This window comes from Corylus avellana, chromosome ca11 (genome assembly GCF_901000735.1).
Source record: "Corylus avellana chromosome ca11, CavTom2PMs-1.0".
In the NCBI taxonomy this organism is placed as follows: Eukaryota; Viridiplantae; Streptophyta; class Magnoliopsida; order Fagales; family Betulaceae; genus Corylus; species Corylus avellana.
The window spans coordinates 19,307,428-19,324,186 of NC_081551.1; the positions used below are offsets into that span (position 1 = coordinate 19,307,428).

Below are 16,759 nucleotides of genomic sequence, written 5' to 3' on the forward strand. Positions count from 1 at the left end.
TGAAAATTTTCCCAAGTGAAGACACAATCAAAAAAGAATTGATACGGCGGGCCAGTGTAACAATTAGATCAATCAACTCCAAATTTGACCAGAATAACACCATACTCAAAATCAGAAAAAAAATAAAAATAAAAATAACAAAAACAAATAACTCACCTTGCCAATTGGATCCACGAGCGAACTATCTTGGATCTGATTCTGAAGAAGACGAAATTCTTCGTTAGGGTGTGAGAGTGAGAGAGAGAGAGAGAGAGAGCGAGCGTTGTGGTTGTTCGGTTTTAGGGTCGAATAGGGCTAATAGGGGATGAAAGATATTTTTGCTATTAAAGGGAGATTGACGATATTTTTCCGATTAAGGGAGATTTACATCTTTCTTTGGTACTTTGAATGGACATTAGGAATTTAAGGCAATATATATATATATATATATATATATATATATATATATATATATTTGGTAAGTGAAATATATTATATGTACTTTAGAACAGGGGAAAACAGAAATAGATGTGGGTGTTGGGCTCCTAGCTAAAATAGAGTGGAGTGTATATAAGGCAATCAGCATAACTAAAGAAAATATGAAAATTAGCTTGACCTTGTTTGTAAACTGTAACCATGGAGATGAATCCGTCCAATTCAGATTCACTGTCCATATTCATCTCTTAATCCTTTGATCCCTTCACTCACATAAACACCTATTATATACATAGTCATATAAAGAAATATAAAGTTCTACCTGTATCAACACTCACTGCTAGTATTAACACTCACTGCTAGTATCAACACTCTGCTCAAAGACAAAGGTTACAATTCAGATAATGAAGAGAGGCATATAGTCAGCATGGAATTTCCAAGATTTACAGGTAAAAATCCTTCTACCTGGATTTTTTTGGCAAATCAGTTCTTTGAACATCACAAAACTCCAATTCGGGATCGAATTCTCATTGCTGTATTTCACATGAAAGGAGAAGCTCTCACTTAGTTTCATGAGGTAGAAGGTCATGGATTGTATAACACGTGGGAAAAAATTGTTGAAGCATTATAGTTCAGGTTTCAAGAAGATGAAGCAGGGACACAAGAAGCAAATCAGAGGGCTTTTGATAATCTGAATGAAATATCTGGGATATATGACATATCTGCGACGGTTTTTCCCTTTTCCAAGCATTCGCCATCAATGATAAAGTTGAGGTCTTCCGTACTGGGAAAATTTAAAACTTTCTCAGGAAATTGAGTGGATCTCTGGAGAGAGAGATTTCTTGATTTTTTTACTTCTTCTACTTTGGAAAGGCGTGAGCTGAGTCTATTGGACACATCGACGGGCTAATGTATTTTCCAACTCTTTGATGGAATCTGTGAGAATGTACAAAAATGATATTTGTGCCACAGAATTAGATCCTAAGCTATGTCGCTTTACTTGGGACCAAATGTTTGGGCCCTTTAAGCCTTATTTATCTAAAACAACTAACACTTCCCAAGAGCGTTTGAAGTATCTTTTATCAGATGAAGATGGATTTGCACAAAACATCTTGAGTTGGATTAATATGGGTACGTGAGCTAGCAATTTTTTTTTTTTTTAAATGATTTAATTCAATATCATTTTATGTTTTCATTCATTTGATATGAGATAAAAAAGCACGAATTTGTTTCTAAAAAACCTTTTAATTGATTGTGGGATTTTTCTACTTCTCACAGCACTGAATAGGGAGAGGATTCCAAGAGAAATCATATTTGAGATTTCTACCACGAAGGGAGTGCAATTAGTAAAAAGATACTTGAGTATACTTGCTTATTGTCTTTTTGTTTTTGTTTTTTTGTTTTTTTTTTAAGTGTAAAGTTCAATTCAATTCTTATTTTTTGTGTTCCCTTAGTGTCAATAACTCCTGCAAACAACAAAAGCTCATATCCTACTCAAGATCAAGTCATACATATGTTAATTGATATTTTGGAACATTTGAAACCTATTCCAATCCCAGTAAGCAAAAAAAATCATTCTTGAAATCAATTCATTATATACTATAGTTTTTAGTTTTTCTATAACATTAATGTTTGATTTATTCAGAGGACTATCATTATGTACTTGCAGTTTGAAGACAAGATCAAGGTATGTATAACTTATGCATGTGTCTTTTTTTGCTTCTTAAAGTTGCATGTATATAAGTAGTTACCGCATTAATGTTATTTATTTTGCAAAATGTATCAATTAATCCATTGAGTATGAAGAAGAGATCTAGCTAATTAGGAGGCTTTGGTGGGAGTGACAGTTGCACAAAAACAAAATGCAATTATGCATTTAGGATATTGTGGTAGTTGCTCTATTATAAATACTAAACATTTGAAATGTTGATCATTTTTTACCTTTGTAAATATTCCTATGTGTACCAATGTTTTTTGCAGTTACTGCCAAATGATTTGTTCGAATCATGTTCATCAGAAGATTTGACGATTAAGTCTCATCCTCCACATTTTTTTTATCATCTAGGCGCAATACGGTTTGATAGTCTTGTTGTAACACTACGGGTAAGATAAATAACTTAAAGGGTAAAAGATATAAACTTACGGGAATTTATTACCTATTGCATATATCTGATTATTGTTTATGTTTTTACGTTTGTAGGTTTTGAGCTATTATGCTCCAGGTCTTTGCATTCGTCGACTTAAGTTTGGACCCCGTAAAAATTATTCAGGGAAGGTCAAATGCTACTGCATCTCATTTCGTTTACTTGCTTTGCAATAATTTGAATTTCAAATTATGAGCTTGATATAATAGTCTTTCATTTGCATTATATAATAGTTTTGTGGTAAATTTTGAATATTTAACATGATCTAGGATATAAGGAGCACCATTATGGGATGGCTTCAATTGCGGACAATTGACTACTTTCAAATTATAGATATCCTTAATGAAGTTAATTGCAAATGTTTGGTAAAGTTGAACATGTTTTTTTGATTTAAGTTTCTTTTTACAGTTGATAATTGCTTTGTTTTCTCTTTAAAGGTAGACTTGTATAATAAGTTAATATCATGTTATACTTTTTGGTATACAGGAGGACATAGAAGGTAATTGGATCAAATTATAAACGACTATGGAATTCAAGATTCTCCTATTAAATATTTTTATTTTTTATTTATTATTATTATTATTATTATTATTTGATATTGTTTGAGTGGTTTTCAGTAACATTAAAGGAGCTTGTGGAAAAAGGAATACTCGTCGAGAAGAAACCCGATCTTTACATGATACAACGTGAGCAGGTAATTTTTTTTCCTTTTCGATTTAGCATATTGATTCCCAATACTCTCTGATTCAACATAAGAGAAAATATATTATGAATTTTTTAGTTTTTTTATATTATTATATTTTCATTGTTATCTAATATGAAGTTTTTCTTGTACTTTATGTAGTTGCCCCAACCAATTCATAATGATTTCATTGTCGAAGACTTGAAGGATGAATATAAAAAAGATGATGAAATTATTCTTTATAATTACAAGGTAACTAGATTTTCTTTCTTTTAGTTAGAAACCTAGTTTAACTTCCCTTACACTAGTTATTAATGTCGTGGCTATAACCATGAATTTCTACTCTTGTAACAGGTTGTGAAAGGAATTGATTTCTAAGGGTCATACACTCTTTGTGTTACTAAGTTTGGCAAATGCAAAGAAAAAAAAAAAGTCTGTTCAGAACATGATTAGTATGCTATATATTTAAAAAATATATTATGTATCTGCATTAACTTATTTGATATTGTGGCTATTAATTCATGTTCGAAAGCACTCAATTTGCTTACTATTGTTAGAGCCTCTTTATACATTGTTGGTGAACCTGTTTCAGCATGGGTGATAACAAGCACAAAACCGTTGTTAGTACAAGGTTTATGATTAAGCACATAGTGTTGATTGTAGTGCATAATCTATTGAACTCTACTTTGAAAGTTCCAATAGAACCACTTAAATTATTTGGCGTATGATATTGTTTTTTAATTTGTTTCTGATTTAGATTTTTTAAAATTTCTTTGGCAAAATGGTTTCAATTCCCTCTATGCATAATTTCCCATGTAGTGCAACCTTATTTTGTACCGATAGGATTACTATGGTATCAATTTTATAAACTTGCTTTAATGATTAATAGGGACCTAAAAGAATTTATTGTGCTGCAATACCATACAAATGAAGTTGCCAAGCATGGTTTTTCAATGTAAACAAAAGCCTTGATTTTATTGCGTTTAAGAACGTACAATTAATTATATCATTGTTTGTTGTACTTGTGACTAGTTATTTAGGATTTTCATTGATGAGACCGATTACTTTACTTTTAGCTGTGCTCAAAAGAAAATTGCATAAAGAGCTCATTGAACACTACTGATGGCCCACCCCCGCAAAGAGTAATATGGTGGGTGGCCACTCCTAATTAAGTTGGTGGTTGACCACTTTAAGTGGTGGTTCAGCCACCTCTTAGTTCTTTTGTTTTAGGAAAACTTCACTTTATTCTCCTAAATTGTTATCACTTTTGCAATGTATCCTTAAAGTTCAATTTCTCTCAATTTAGTGTATAATTTTTTCAATTGTTTGCAATATCACCCCCTCAGTTTACTTTTCCATTAACTTTTTCTAAAACACCCCTATTTGTTTTAAGAAGAAAAAAAATAAGGCATTGGTCCGAATTTAACAGTATTTGCAAAAATACCTATGCATCAATCTTTGTAAAAAATTTTAAATATTTTTCCTAAAAAAAGGAGATATTTTTTGGATTTTTTTGGGATTTAACGAAAAATCCTAATAGAGGAGAGGTACATTGAAAAAAAAAAAAAGAAGACTAAATTGAGAGGTTTTGTACTTTAGAGAGACATTCCAAAAAGAGTGACAATTCAAGAGGTCCAAAAAGGGTGATAATTCAAGGGTAAGTGAAATCCCTCCCTCTCAATTCAAGTTATTCATTTTGAATGAATGGTTAAAATCGTTAGAATTGTAGGTCCCGTAATTCCTTGAAATTATAAGCCCCTATATTTGTTTGGAATTGCAATAAACCTCAATCCTAGGCTTATCACTAGGATTACTCTGATCATGACTAGTTCTATGCATAACACCCATGATCACCGACCCATAATTTTTCTTACTCGAGGATGGGGTCGAGATTCGAGACTAGAGACTTATGACCTAAGATTTGAAAGAGATAGAGTCAACAAGGTTTGAATTTCAAAGTATCAAATCTTTTTGAATGGGATCAAGATTCGAAAACTTGAGAGACAAAACCCCTTATATTATGTCGGCCAACAAAGATTGATGTTTGACCCATCATTCATATCTTTAATTCGATTTATTTAATTAAATAGTTAGACTTATCCGCTATAACCTGCTAATTTTGTATCGAATTTGTAAGTCGTGTAAAAAAAAGGGTGTAATTGATATTTTACAAACATTCAATTAAAAAAATTAACAAAATATGAAGGAAAGATTTATTTGATAAATTATTGATCTACAAAGATTTATTTGAAAAGATAAAAAATAAACCTTTTTATAATGGGTGAAAACAAATACAAAGTGTGATTTTGATGTTTTACATCTCTCAAAGAATTATATATCAGAACAAATACGTGTTATTACTCCAAAGAAAAAAGAAAGGAAAAATGAAAAAGTCTACATACCCTCCTTAAACTGTGGCCCAATTGACAATGTTTTTCTTTTTCCAAAACTTTCAATTGGGATAATGTCCTCCTAAACTACCAAAAAATTAACAATGTCTCTCTGAATTGTTTTTCAATTAAACAAAAATGATACAATAATTTTTTTTTAAAAAAATGATAATTTTTTTTCTTTAGGAAAAAAACTAAAATAATTTAAATTTCCACACCTTGAGGGTGTGTTTGGACTTCATCCCCCCCCAAAAAAAATAAAAAATGATTTTAAGTGAATCTAGAGTTAATCCAGTAAATTTGACTTAATTTTATGGGCTGTCCATTCAAATGCTAGGTATAAAAAAATAAAAAAATAAAAAAATTATAAGACCCTCTTGTACTTTACGCGATTTTATCTTTTAGACTTCAATTTCTAATTATGCAAATTTAAAACTTGAATTTACCAAGAATTTAAATCGAAGAATTTGATTCATTTTTCTTAAATAAATAATAAAAATGACATGAAAAATAGGCAACAACTTCTTCCAGTCATTTGCAATTTTCTAAGCAGATTGTTTGATGTCTGCATAGATAAAAATCTTGTTTTTTTGAAATTTGTCATTGTATGGATTGCTTGGCCAGAAATCGGATTTTTTATTTATTTTTTATTTTTTAACTAATAAGTGTTTATATTTATCTTTCTTTATTGCTTCAACCCTAGGCTTTGGGGATGGAGCAATAAATATAATTATTCAATAGTAGTGGGAGATGATGATGCGAACCTTTTGGGTTTAGGATCCTCTCTAGTCCATTATGGACTGGAGAATATCTAGTTCATGACTATAATTTCATCTCAAAAATTCTATGGTCACAAATGAGACACATATCTCACTAATAAAAATAATAATAAAATATTAATTTAAATTAAAAAAATTAAGAAAAAAGAAAAAGAAAAGAAGGGGATGACTTAGTGGAATATGTGTCTCATTTGTGGCCATAGGATTTCTAAAATGAAATTCTAGCCATGCTCTCCAGTCCATTAGGGACTGGAGATCGAGGATCTGTTTCATAGGGTTTATAGTGATGTGTGATAATTAATGATGAGAATAGCATTCCTCTTTAGTTGAGTGCTCAAAGTCAGAGCAATACCCAGACGTACGGCCAGACAAAAATTTCCCACAAAAATGAAACCCAACAGTAGTGTTGTCACAGAGGTAAGCGATTTATGTTCCAAACCTTGTTCTTGCTTTTTGGTTCTTCCATTCAGTTATGCTTATTTGGGTTTATACGATGTCTCCACTTCGTATTTTGTAACCCTAAGAAATATGCTTCTAGGTATTTTGTAACCCTAGGCTTAGGGTTAGGGTTTTGTTATTTGAACCAATATTTCTCTTCTTTTCTACAATATAACGGCTAGAACTTTCACGGTACTTTTCTTCGGTGACTCGTAAGAACAGTGCAAAGGGATTACATGAGGCAACATCTTATATCTTGTTCTTTTTTTTTTTTTGTTCTTTGAAAGGAGAAGACAAATTTGACTCTTTTTACCTGTAACAGGTTTGTACAGCCGCCACGATTTCCAAACAAAAAGAAATAGGATTTAGAGATCATGATCTCTAAAGTACTATACATGTCGTTTTCCTATACATATATGTCGTCATTGAATTGTGAACTATTATTCTCATAGTTTTTAAGGGAGACTCCCCTAAAAACTTATGTTGTTCCAATGTCGTTCTCTTAAGTGAACTATTATTCTAATCGTTTTACTAAAGCAGATTCAGAAGCTTAGCCAGTTCATCCAGACGGTCGTTGCAACAACATGTCATTACAGAAAGCTAGTGGCAAACAACAGCCTTAGAAGAGACTCTATACTTCAGCCAGGTATAATTATTTTTTCTATTTTGCTCCAGCAATTAATGTAGATTTACTAATAAAAATGAAGAAAAAAAAAAACCCAAAGTAGAGAGGGTGAAAGATGTTAATCGTCTTCAGTTCACTTGAACTTGAGAATATCCAGTTAGTTATATTTGAGGAATATTTTTGTCATTTCACTTTTTGAGTAAACAAAAATGCCCTTCAAATATAATATTTGACTTGATGATCTTAATTCATGAAAGATGAGGGGCCACATACTATGGTAACCCATTTCCCTACCCCTTCCATTTTTCTCATTTTTCCCAAAAAAAAAATCAACTTAAAAACTTTCTAACTTTGTTCACTTTTTATATCTCTCTCTCTTTTTTTTTTTTTTACTATTCAAATTAAAAAATCACCACAAAACAAAACCTTTTCCCTTTTCGATATAAAAAATTCAAAATTGTTTTCTACTTTATATTACATTAATAACTTTCTATGACTATTTAAAAAAAAAAAAAAAAAAAAAAAAAAAAAAAAAAAAAACCCCAAAACCTTTACCAAACAAGCCCGAAAACTTTAGTGAGGAGAGAGATGTACTATATATATATATATATGGTTATGACAAGAAATTCAGCGGCACATATTTTGGTATAGGCTAAAGTTATGATTGATCCATAGGTTGAAGGGTACGTAGGAATGTTTTTATTTTGGAAATGCAAATTGGATCTCCTCTTTCTTCATAATTTGAGATACGTACATTTTTTTTATTTTTTAGAACGTCGTTCAAAGTTTAAATTTGTAAGATGGTCACCACCTACAATGAAGCAAAAATTTAATCTTATCACACATGCAAGTCTTTCGGAACAACAAGTTTTCATGGGATATGCCCTCTTTGACCATCGTGGTGTGCATCTTTTAAGGCGTGGACAAGCTATAAAGCTTGAAAATTGCACTTTGGGAAAGGTTGGCGCAAAAAATGAAAAACTCAATATAATGGAGGAGGCTGAAGCAAGAGTGCTAGAATCAGCTTTATTTGACTTACAAGAAAGAGGATGGCTACCCGTTGTGGTTCAACTTGGATGTGTTGAATTGTATCAAAAGCTTGTAGGACGTCCACCACACATAGTAATTTCAAAGGAATTACGAGACATTATTGAACGTTGTAAGCAAATGATTGACGAGAAGCGTATTCAAGTCTATTGGACACATCGACGGGCTAATGTATTTTCCAACTCTTTGATGGAATCTGTGAGAATGTACAAAAATGATATTTGTGCTACAAAATTAGATCCTAAGCTATGTCGTTTTACTTGGGACCAAATGTTTGGGCCCTTTAAGCAATATTTGTCTAAAACAACTCACACTTCCCAAGAGCGTCTGAAGTATCTATTGTCACATGAAGATGGATTCGCACAAAAAATTCTGAGTTGGATTGAAATGGGTAAGTAAGCCAACAATTTTTCTTTTTAATTTTTAGATAATTTGATTCAATACTGTTTTGTGTTTTTATTCATTTGATTCAAGGTAAAAGAGCATATGGATTTGTTTCTAAATAACATTTTAATTGATTGAGGGTCTTTTCCATTTTCTCACAGCACTGAATAAGGAGAGGATTCCAAGAGAAATCATATTTGAGATTTCTACAACGAAAGGAGTGCGATTAGTAGAAAGATATTTGAGTATAGTTGCTCATAATTTGTCGTCTACTTTTTTTTTTTTTTTTTTGAATTAGAAAAAGAGTGAAAAGTTCAATTGGATTCTTACTTTTGTCTCAGCACAGTGTCGATAACTCCTGCCGACAACAAAACCTCATATCCTACTCAAGATCAAGTCATGCATATGTTAATTGATATTTTGGAACATTTGAAACCTATTCCAGTCCCAGTAAGCTAAAAAAATTATTCTTGAAATCAATTCGTTACCTATGATAGTTCTTAGAGTTTGTATAACATTATTGTTTGATTTATTCAGAGAACTATCGTTATGTACTTGCAGTTTGAAGATAGGATCAAGGTATGTATAACTGATGCGTGTGTCTTTTTTAGCTTCTTAAAGTTGCATGTCAAGTAGTTACTGCATTGTCATTTATTTTGTAAGATGTATCAATTAATTTAATGATCTAGTATAAAGAAGAGATCTAGCTAATTAGGAGGCTTTGGTGACAATGACAGTTGCACAAATACAAAATGTAGTTATGCATTTACGATATTGTGGTAGTTGCTTTCTTATAAATACTAAACATTGTAAATATTCATATGGGTACCATTGTTTCTTGCAGTTACTGCCAAATGATTTGCTTGAATCATGTTCATCAGAAGATTTGACGATTAAGTCCCGTCCACGATATTTTTATTGTCATCTAGGCGCAATACGGCTTGAAAATCTTGTTGTAACACTACGGGTGAGATGAATAACTTAAAAAAGGGTAAATTTATACAAAAGATAAAAACTTGCGGGAATCTATTACCTATTGCATATATCTTATTATTGTTTATGTTCTTATCTTTGTAGGTTTTGAGCTATTATGCTCCAGGTCTTTGCATTCGTCGACTTAAGTTTGGACCTCGTAAAAATTATTCAGGGAAGGTAAAATACTATTGTACCTCATTTTGTTCACTTCCTTTGCAATAATTTGAATTTCAAATTATGACCTTGATATATATAATAGTCTTTCATCTGCATTATAAGACTAAATTAATCTTGTACAATTTTGAATATTTATTATGATTTAGGATGTAAGGAGCACCATTATGGGATGGCTTCAGTTGCGAACAATTGACGACTTTCAAATTATAGATATTCTTAATGAATTCGATTGCAAATGTTTGGTAAAGTTGAACATGTTTTTTTAAATTAATTTTCTTTTTAATGTTCATAGTTGCTTTGTTTTCTCTTTAAACAGGGAGGGATGTTTAATAAGTTTATATTAATTTATACTTTTTGGTTTACAGGAGGACATAGAAGGTAATTGGATCAAATTATAAACAATTATGGAATTCAAGATTCTCCTATTAAAGATTTTTTTATTTTTATATTGTTTGAGTGGTTTTCAGTAATATTAAAGGAGTTTGTGGAAAAAGGAATACTTGTCGAGAAGAAACCCGATCTTTACATGATACAACGAGAGCAAGTAATTTTTTTTCCTTTTCGATTTAGCATATTGATCTCCAATACTCTCTGATCCAACATATGAGAAAATATATTATGAATTTTTTAGTTTTTTTCTTAATATTATTAAATTTTCATTGTTATCTAATATGAAGTTTTTTCTGTACTTTATATAGCTGACTCAACCAATTCATAATGATTTCATTGTCGAAGACTTGAAGGATGAATATAAAAAGAATGATGAAATTATTCTTTATAATTACAAGGTAACTAGATTTTTTTTTATTTTTTATTTTAGAAAGAAATCTAGTTTAACTACCCTTACTAATGTCGTCGCTATAACCATGAATTCCTACTTGTAACAGGTTGCGAAAGGAATTGATTTCTAAGGGGCATACACTCTTTGTGTTACTAAGTTTGGCAAATGTAAGTTTCGAACAAGGAAAAACGTAGAACATAATTCCATAATTCTACTAGATATAGTATGCTATTTAAAAAAGATTATTTATGTATCTGCGTTGACTTTATTTCATATTGTGGCTATGAATTCATATTCGAAAGCATTCAATTTGATTATTGTTCTTAGAACCTCTTTATACATGCTTGGTGAACACATTTAAGAATGAGTGATAACAAGCACAAAACCCTTGTTAGTACCTAGTGCTACATCTGTTGAACTCTACTTTGAAAGTTCCAACTTAAACACTTGAATTATTTGGCATTGTCCTATGAGATTGTTTTTTTAATTTATTTCTGATTTTTTTTTTTTTTATTTGGTAAAATGGTTTCAATTCCCTGCAACCTTATTTTGTAGTGTTGGATTGCTATGATATCCATTGTTCCTCTTAGTGGTTTATAAACTTGCTTTAGTAATTAATAGGGATCTAAAAGAATCTAATATGCTGCAGTACCATACACATGAAGGTTGCTTGGATTTTATTGCGTTTACGAACAAATAATTATATATATCCTTGTTTGTTCTACTTGTGACTAGTTATTTAGGATTTTCATTGATGAGACCGAGTACTTTACTTTTAGTTGAACAACGTTTCAATTACATTTAAGTTACAGACATGAGTGATTGCAAAGTACTTGTGCTCAAAAGAAAATTGTAGCATCTCAAAGAGTGGTACAACCACCCCCTCAAAGAGTAATATGGTGGGCGACCACTCCTAAGGTGTTGGTTGACCACTTTAAGTGGTGGTTCAGCCACCCACTAGTTCCTTTTTTTAAAAAAAAAAGGTTTACGTAGCTCAATTCAAGCAATTCATTTTGAAAGAACAATCAGAATATTTAGAATTGTGGGCCCGTAATCCCTTGAAATTATAAGCCTTGTATTTGTTTGGAATTGCAATAAACCTCAATCCTAGGCTGATCACTAGTTCTATGCAAAACACCCATAATAACTGACCCATAATTTTTCAGACTCAAGGATATATAGGATCGAGATTGAGACTAGAGAAGAGTTAAAAGATTTGAAAGAGATAGAGCCAACAAAGCTTGAATTTCAAAGTAGCAAATCTTTTGGAATGGGACCGGAAATCTTGAGAGACAAAACACCCCTTACATTGCGCCTGCCGGTAAAAATTAATGTTAGACCCATCAATCATATCTTTGATTCGATTTATTTAATTAAACGGTTAGACTTGTCCATTATAATCCGCTAATTTCGTGTTAAATTTGTAAGTAGTGTAAAAAAAAAATGATTTGGTTAAGAAAATAAACAAAATATGAAAGAAAGATTTATTTGATAAATTCTTGATCTGCATAGATTTATTTTGAAAAGAAAATAATGGAAATTTAGATATAAACTCCTTAGGTCAACGCGCATTTATTAAAAACTCCCTAGGTATTTTGTTTTGGAAATTTAGTCCCTAGGTCAATCGAAACTACAAAAAACTCCTTACCGTTAAATATTTTTAACACCCGTTAAGGCCACTCAAAACTCCACGTTTTACTTGATTAAAATATTAAATTTTTATTAAATTAATTTTAAAAGTTAAATAAAAAAATAAAAAAATTGAAGGGAGGCCAGGGGTTGTGGTGCCACCCCTGGCCACCCCCCCAACCCCTATGCGGTGGTTGTAAGCCACCCCCAGGTGGTTTGGGGTGGCTGGGCCACCTCAAGCCACCACAAGTGGCTCGAGCCCTGCCCAGGTGGTTTGGGTGGCTCAGCGGCCTGCTTTCCACCATGAGGTGGCCGTGAGACCACCCTAAGGTGGCTCCGGCCACTCCTTTCTACTGCTGGTTGCTCGAGCCACCCCAAGCCAATAATAATTGAGTGAGCCACTAAACCATCAAGGAGCCACCCCTTGTTGGTTTGGGAGTGACTTCGTGACCAACCAATAGTGAAAGAGGTGGCGAATACACCCAAACTCCTGGGGTGGCACCGAGCCACCCATGAGGTGGTTGGGGTGGCCAGTGAGCACCCCAAACCGCTTGGGGAATGACTTAAACCGCAGGGTGGGCAAACCACCCCTAAGCCACCCCATAGGGGTTGGGGGGTGGTGCCACCCCTGGCCACCCTTCAGTTTATTTATTTATTTATTTTTAATATTTTTTTAAAAATTAAATTAAATTAATATTTTAATCAGATAAAACAGAGAATTTTGAGTGGATTAACGGCTGTTAAAAAATTTTACGGTAGGGAGTTTATTGTAGTTTAGATTGACCCAGGGAGACAATTTCAAAAAAAAAAAAAACACCTATGGAGTTTTTAATGAAGGCGCATTGACCTAAGAAGTTTATATTTAAATTCCTGAAAATAATTAATAAAACCTTTTGATAATGGGTGAAAATAAATATGTGATTTTGATGTTTTACAATATCTCTCAAAGTATTATATATTGGACCCAAACACGTGTTATTACTCTTAAAAAAAATGGAAAGGTTCACATATTTCCCCCTCAAACCACTCTTCAATTGACAATATCCCCAAACTTTTAATTTGAACAATGTCCGATGTGCTCAAAAGAAAATTGTAAGAATAAAATTTGAGAGCTTTTATCCTTATTTGGAAGCAAACTTGTTCTTCTTTTTGCATTCCGTACAAATTCATGTGCAAATTGTTTTTCCCATTTATATACTTCTTTTCCACAAAAAAAAAAAAAAGAAAAAAAAACAGAAAAGAAATCATATATATTCATAATTAATATGTATACTTCTTTCCCACAAAAAAATTAAGAGAGGCATGATACATCATTTTATTAGGGTTTTGCATTAGGAAATAAAAACAGATCAACATATTTTTAAAGCCTCCAAGTTACACCTAAAAAATTGTTTGGAGTCCAAAAAGTCGGGTTACAGGGGTTTAACACTTAGGGAGAGACTGTTGTGTTGTGTTTGGCATTACAAATTTTTAAATTAGAGTACTGAAATTGGATTAGCGTTATGTTCAGAAAAGTTTAACCATTCATTTTTAATTCTTTTCCACAAAAATCAAGAGAGCTGAGGAAGAGTTCATTTCCATCTTAGTATATAACTCAGGCCCCACCAGTTTGTGCAACTTAATTGATCATGGTTACAAGGGGGTTGAGTTAAGGTATAAGGGTCCGTTTGGGATTGCGGTTTCAATAAATACAATTTAAAAAAATGCATTTTTGAAATCGTTATTTTTTAAAATCACAAATGCGTTTAGTAAAACATGTTAATTTTTTTTTTTTATCAAATATTTGTTATGAAAAATCGTGATTTTGGTTTAAATTCGCATTTTTTCAAATAACCATCCCTTAGCCTGCTTATAGAAATCACATATTTTTTTTTCCTATTTTAGATTAAGTATTTTTTAAATCGCAATGCCAAACACTTTACATCTTTTAAAAACGCAGATTATTTTTGCGAAATCGCAATTCCAAAAGCACCTTAAGCTCCAATTTTGATTTGGATTAATGATTATCCTTAACATGGGTTAGTTTTAACAAAAGAAAGTCAAAATATAAATGTCGTCTATATTATTATTTGGAAATTCCTTAGCTAGGAAAGATCATAGTCCTAATAATACCATTGCAACAATGACTAGAAATTAATGTTGAGATAACTGTTGTTGGACCGGAATTCTTTGTAATTGCTTAGCCGGATTATTGTTAATATGGCTAATTATATATCCCCATCCATGTAGCTCGGTTATAAGATCTTTAGCCGAATGGTTATTTAGTTGTTGGAAAATTTAAGAAAGAGAGAGAGAATGAGAGGGATAAAGTTATTAACCATTACATGAGCCTGAGGCTCTTATTAATGTAGTGCTACAATATTGTTGTGTTGGTCCAAACTAGATAAGCTGGAACGATCGAGTAGCACCAATTTGTAGGAGCTGGAAACAATTTAGCAAGGATAACGACATAAACATGTGTCATTTGGTTTTTGGTAGAAAAAGCACAACCCATACGATTTTGCGCCAAATTTTTTCTTACAACCAGCGTCGCATGACTTTATCTGGCAATTTCCTCCTCCATATAATGCTTTCTGACACATGCCACCGGCATCTATCCCGCCTGCATGCATTCATCCAAAAATGTATAACATGTCATCTGAAAAACATGTAATATTATTTGAAGTAACGACTACTTTTCGTGCAAGGTATAGAATAACACAAATATTATTATTTATTTTTCATTAATAAAGTTACATTACATGGTGTAGCAAGTGAGATACATACCCAATCCTTTGATCGGTTCCTCATGCGAAGTAGCAACAGATTCACCTTTAGCTATAGCCAAAAAGACAAAACAAGTTAAACAAAAAGAATCATGCTTAGTTTACCACTTATTTAAATAATAATAAAAATATTTTACGTCGGCTATCATATATCTTCGCATGCATTTGGTATTAGAAAGAAAACGATTTATATGCATACCATGAGCAATGAAGAGAAAGAACAAAAGTATGGCAGAAACGATGACGCTTTTCATGGTTTTTTTTCTTTCTTCTTTTACAAGTATATGCTTTTGTTTGACAAGCAGTGTGATGTGAGTTTTTGTGTGTAGTGGTATTTATAGAGAGAAATTGAGGAACAAAATTTATCGCTTTTTAAGTTACTAGCTAGATCAAGAGTATATGTACAATTTCTCATACATTCGTTTTCAAATTAATAAATGCTTGTGATTTCCTCAATTTATTGCTTTTTAGTTACTAGATGAAGATTATATGTACTGTGTACAATTCCAAGACATTTGCTTTCAAATTCAATGGTTTTGATTTTGGTATACTAGCATTTATAGATTTCTAAAATATAAAAACTATGATAAATTAATTCTGAGGTAGTAAATGGTAAAATCCAAGTCATTGAGATTTGAGAAAATCTATAAAAAATTCGGAATAGGATCCTCTACATTTCAAAATCACTCTATTTCCTCCATTTAGTGTATTTTGAAGGGTATTGCATTTAATGCACTACCCTTATTAAAACTTTTGGACAACACTACCCTTCAAAATACACTAAATGGAGGAAATTGAGGAATTTTGAAATGGAGAGGATCCTTCCAAGAATTGTGTATCAGTGTATATATATATATGGAAAATATTAACGAGTGCGATAAGTTGGAGTTTGTTTTTCTACTTGTTCCTTAAGAAAACAAACATATGCATTATGGTGGATATATCAAGCTTTATTTATTTATGCATAAATAAAGTTTAGTAAAAAAATTAAGATGAAAGATTTAGAATATGAAACATAGATATGTACAAATCTTTTTGTACCCACCTAAATCGTAATTTACCTCCTAAATATTAGATGACTCATATATATATATATATATATGGGACCCAAATACGTGTTATTACTCTAAAGAAAAAAAAAATGAAAAGGTTCACATATTCCCCCTCAAACTACTCTTCAATTGACAATGCCCCCAAACTTTTAATTGGAACAATGTCCGCTAAACTACCAAAAAATTAACAATATACCCCAAGGCCAGCAAAAAAACAAATTATCCTGATTTTTTTTTTTTTTTTCAATAAGACAAAACTACTACAATAAATTCCTATATATATATTTGTTTTTCTTTTTTTAAGAAAAAAAAAAACTAAAACATTTTAGGGAAAAAATTTACATACACTCATTAAACTACCATTCAATTGACAATGTTCTCCCCTCCTCAAACTTTCAATTATAACAACGTCCCCTAAACTACCAAAAGATTTAGTTGTCATCTTCAACATTGTTTCACTTACTTACTTTTAAGATA

General features: G+C 31.6%; 1 protein-coding gene across 1 annotated transcript; it reads left to right on the plus strand.

The window, feature by feature from the left end:
- The first annotated feature begins 1,886 nt into the window (after nt 1-1,886).
- Nucleotides 1,887-3,629, plus strand: LOC132166801 (uncharacterized). Its single transcript, XM_059577686.1, has 9 exons — nt 1,887-1,972; nt 2,060-2,101; nt 2,395-2,517; nt 2,615-2,689; nt 2,828-2,923; nt 3,045-3,057; nt 3,176-3,252; nt 3,403-3,492; nt 3,595-3,629. The coding sequence occupies exons 1-9, from the start codon at nt 1,928-1,930 to the stop codon at nt 3,616-3,618; spliced, it is 585 nt and encodes a 194-aa protein (XP_059433669.1). The 5' UTR covers nt 1,887-1,927; the 3' UTR covers nt 3,619-3,629.
- The last annotated feature ends 13,130 nt before the right edge of the window (nt 3,630-16,759 follow it).

Coding starts and splice junctions, on each gene's coding strand:
- LOC132166801 (XM_059577686.1), top strand. CDS start 1,928: ATGTTAATTGATATTTTGGAACATTTGAAACCTATTCCAATCCCA. Junction 2,690..2,827: donor GTAAAAATTATTCAGGGAAG/GTCAAATGCTAC, acceptor AACATGATCTAG/GATATAAGGAGCACCATTAT. Junction 3,253..3,402: donor ACATGATACAACGTGAGCAG/GTAATTTTTTTT, acceptor TACTTTATGTAG/TTGCCCCAACCAATTCATAA.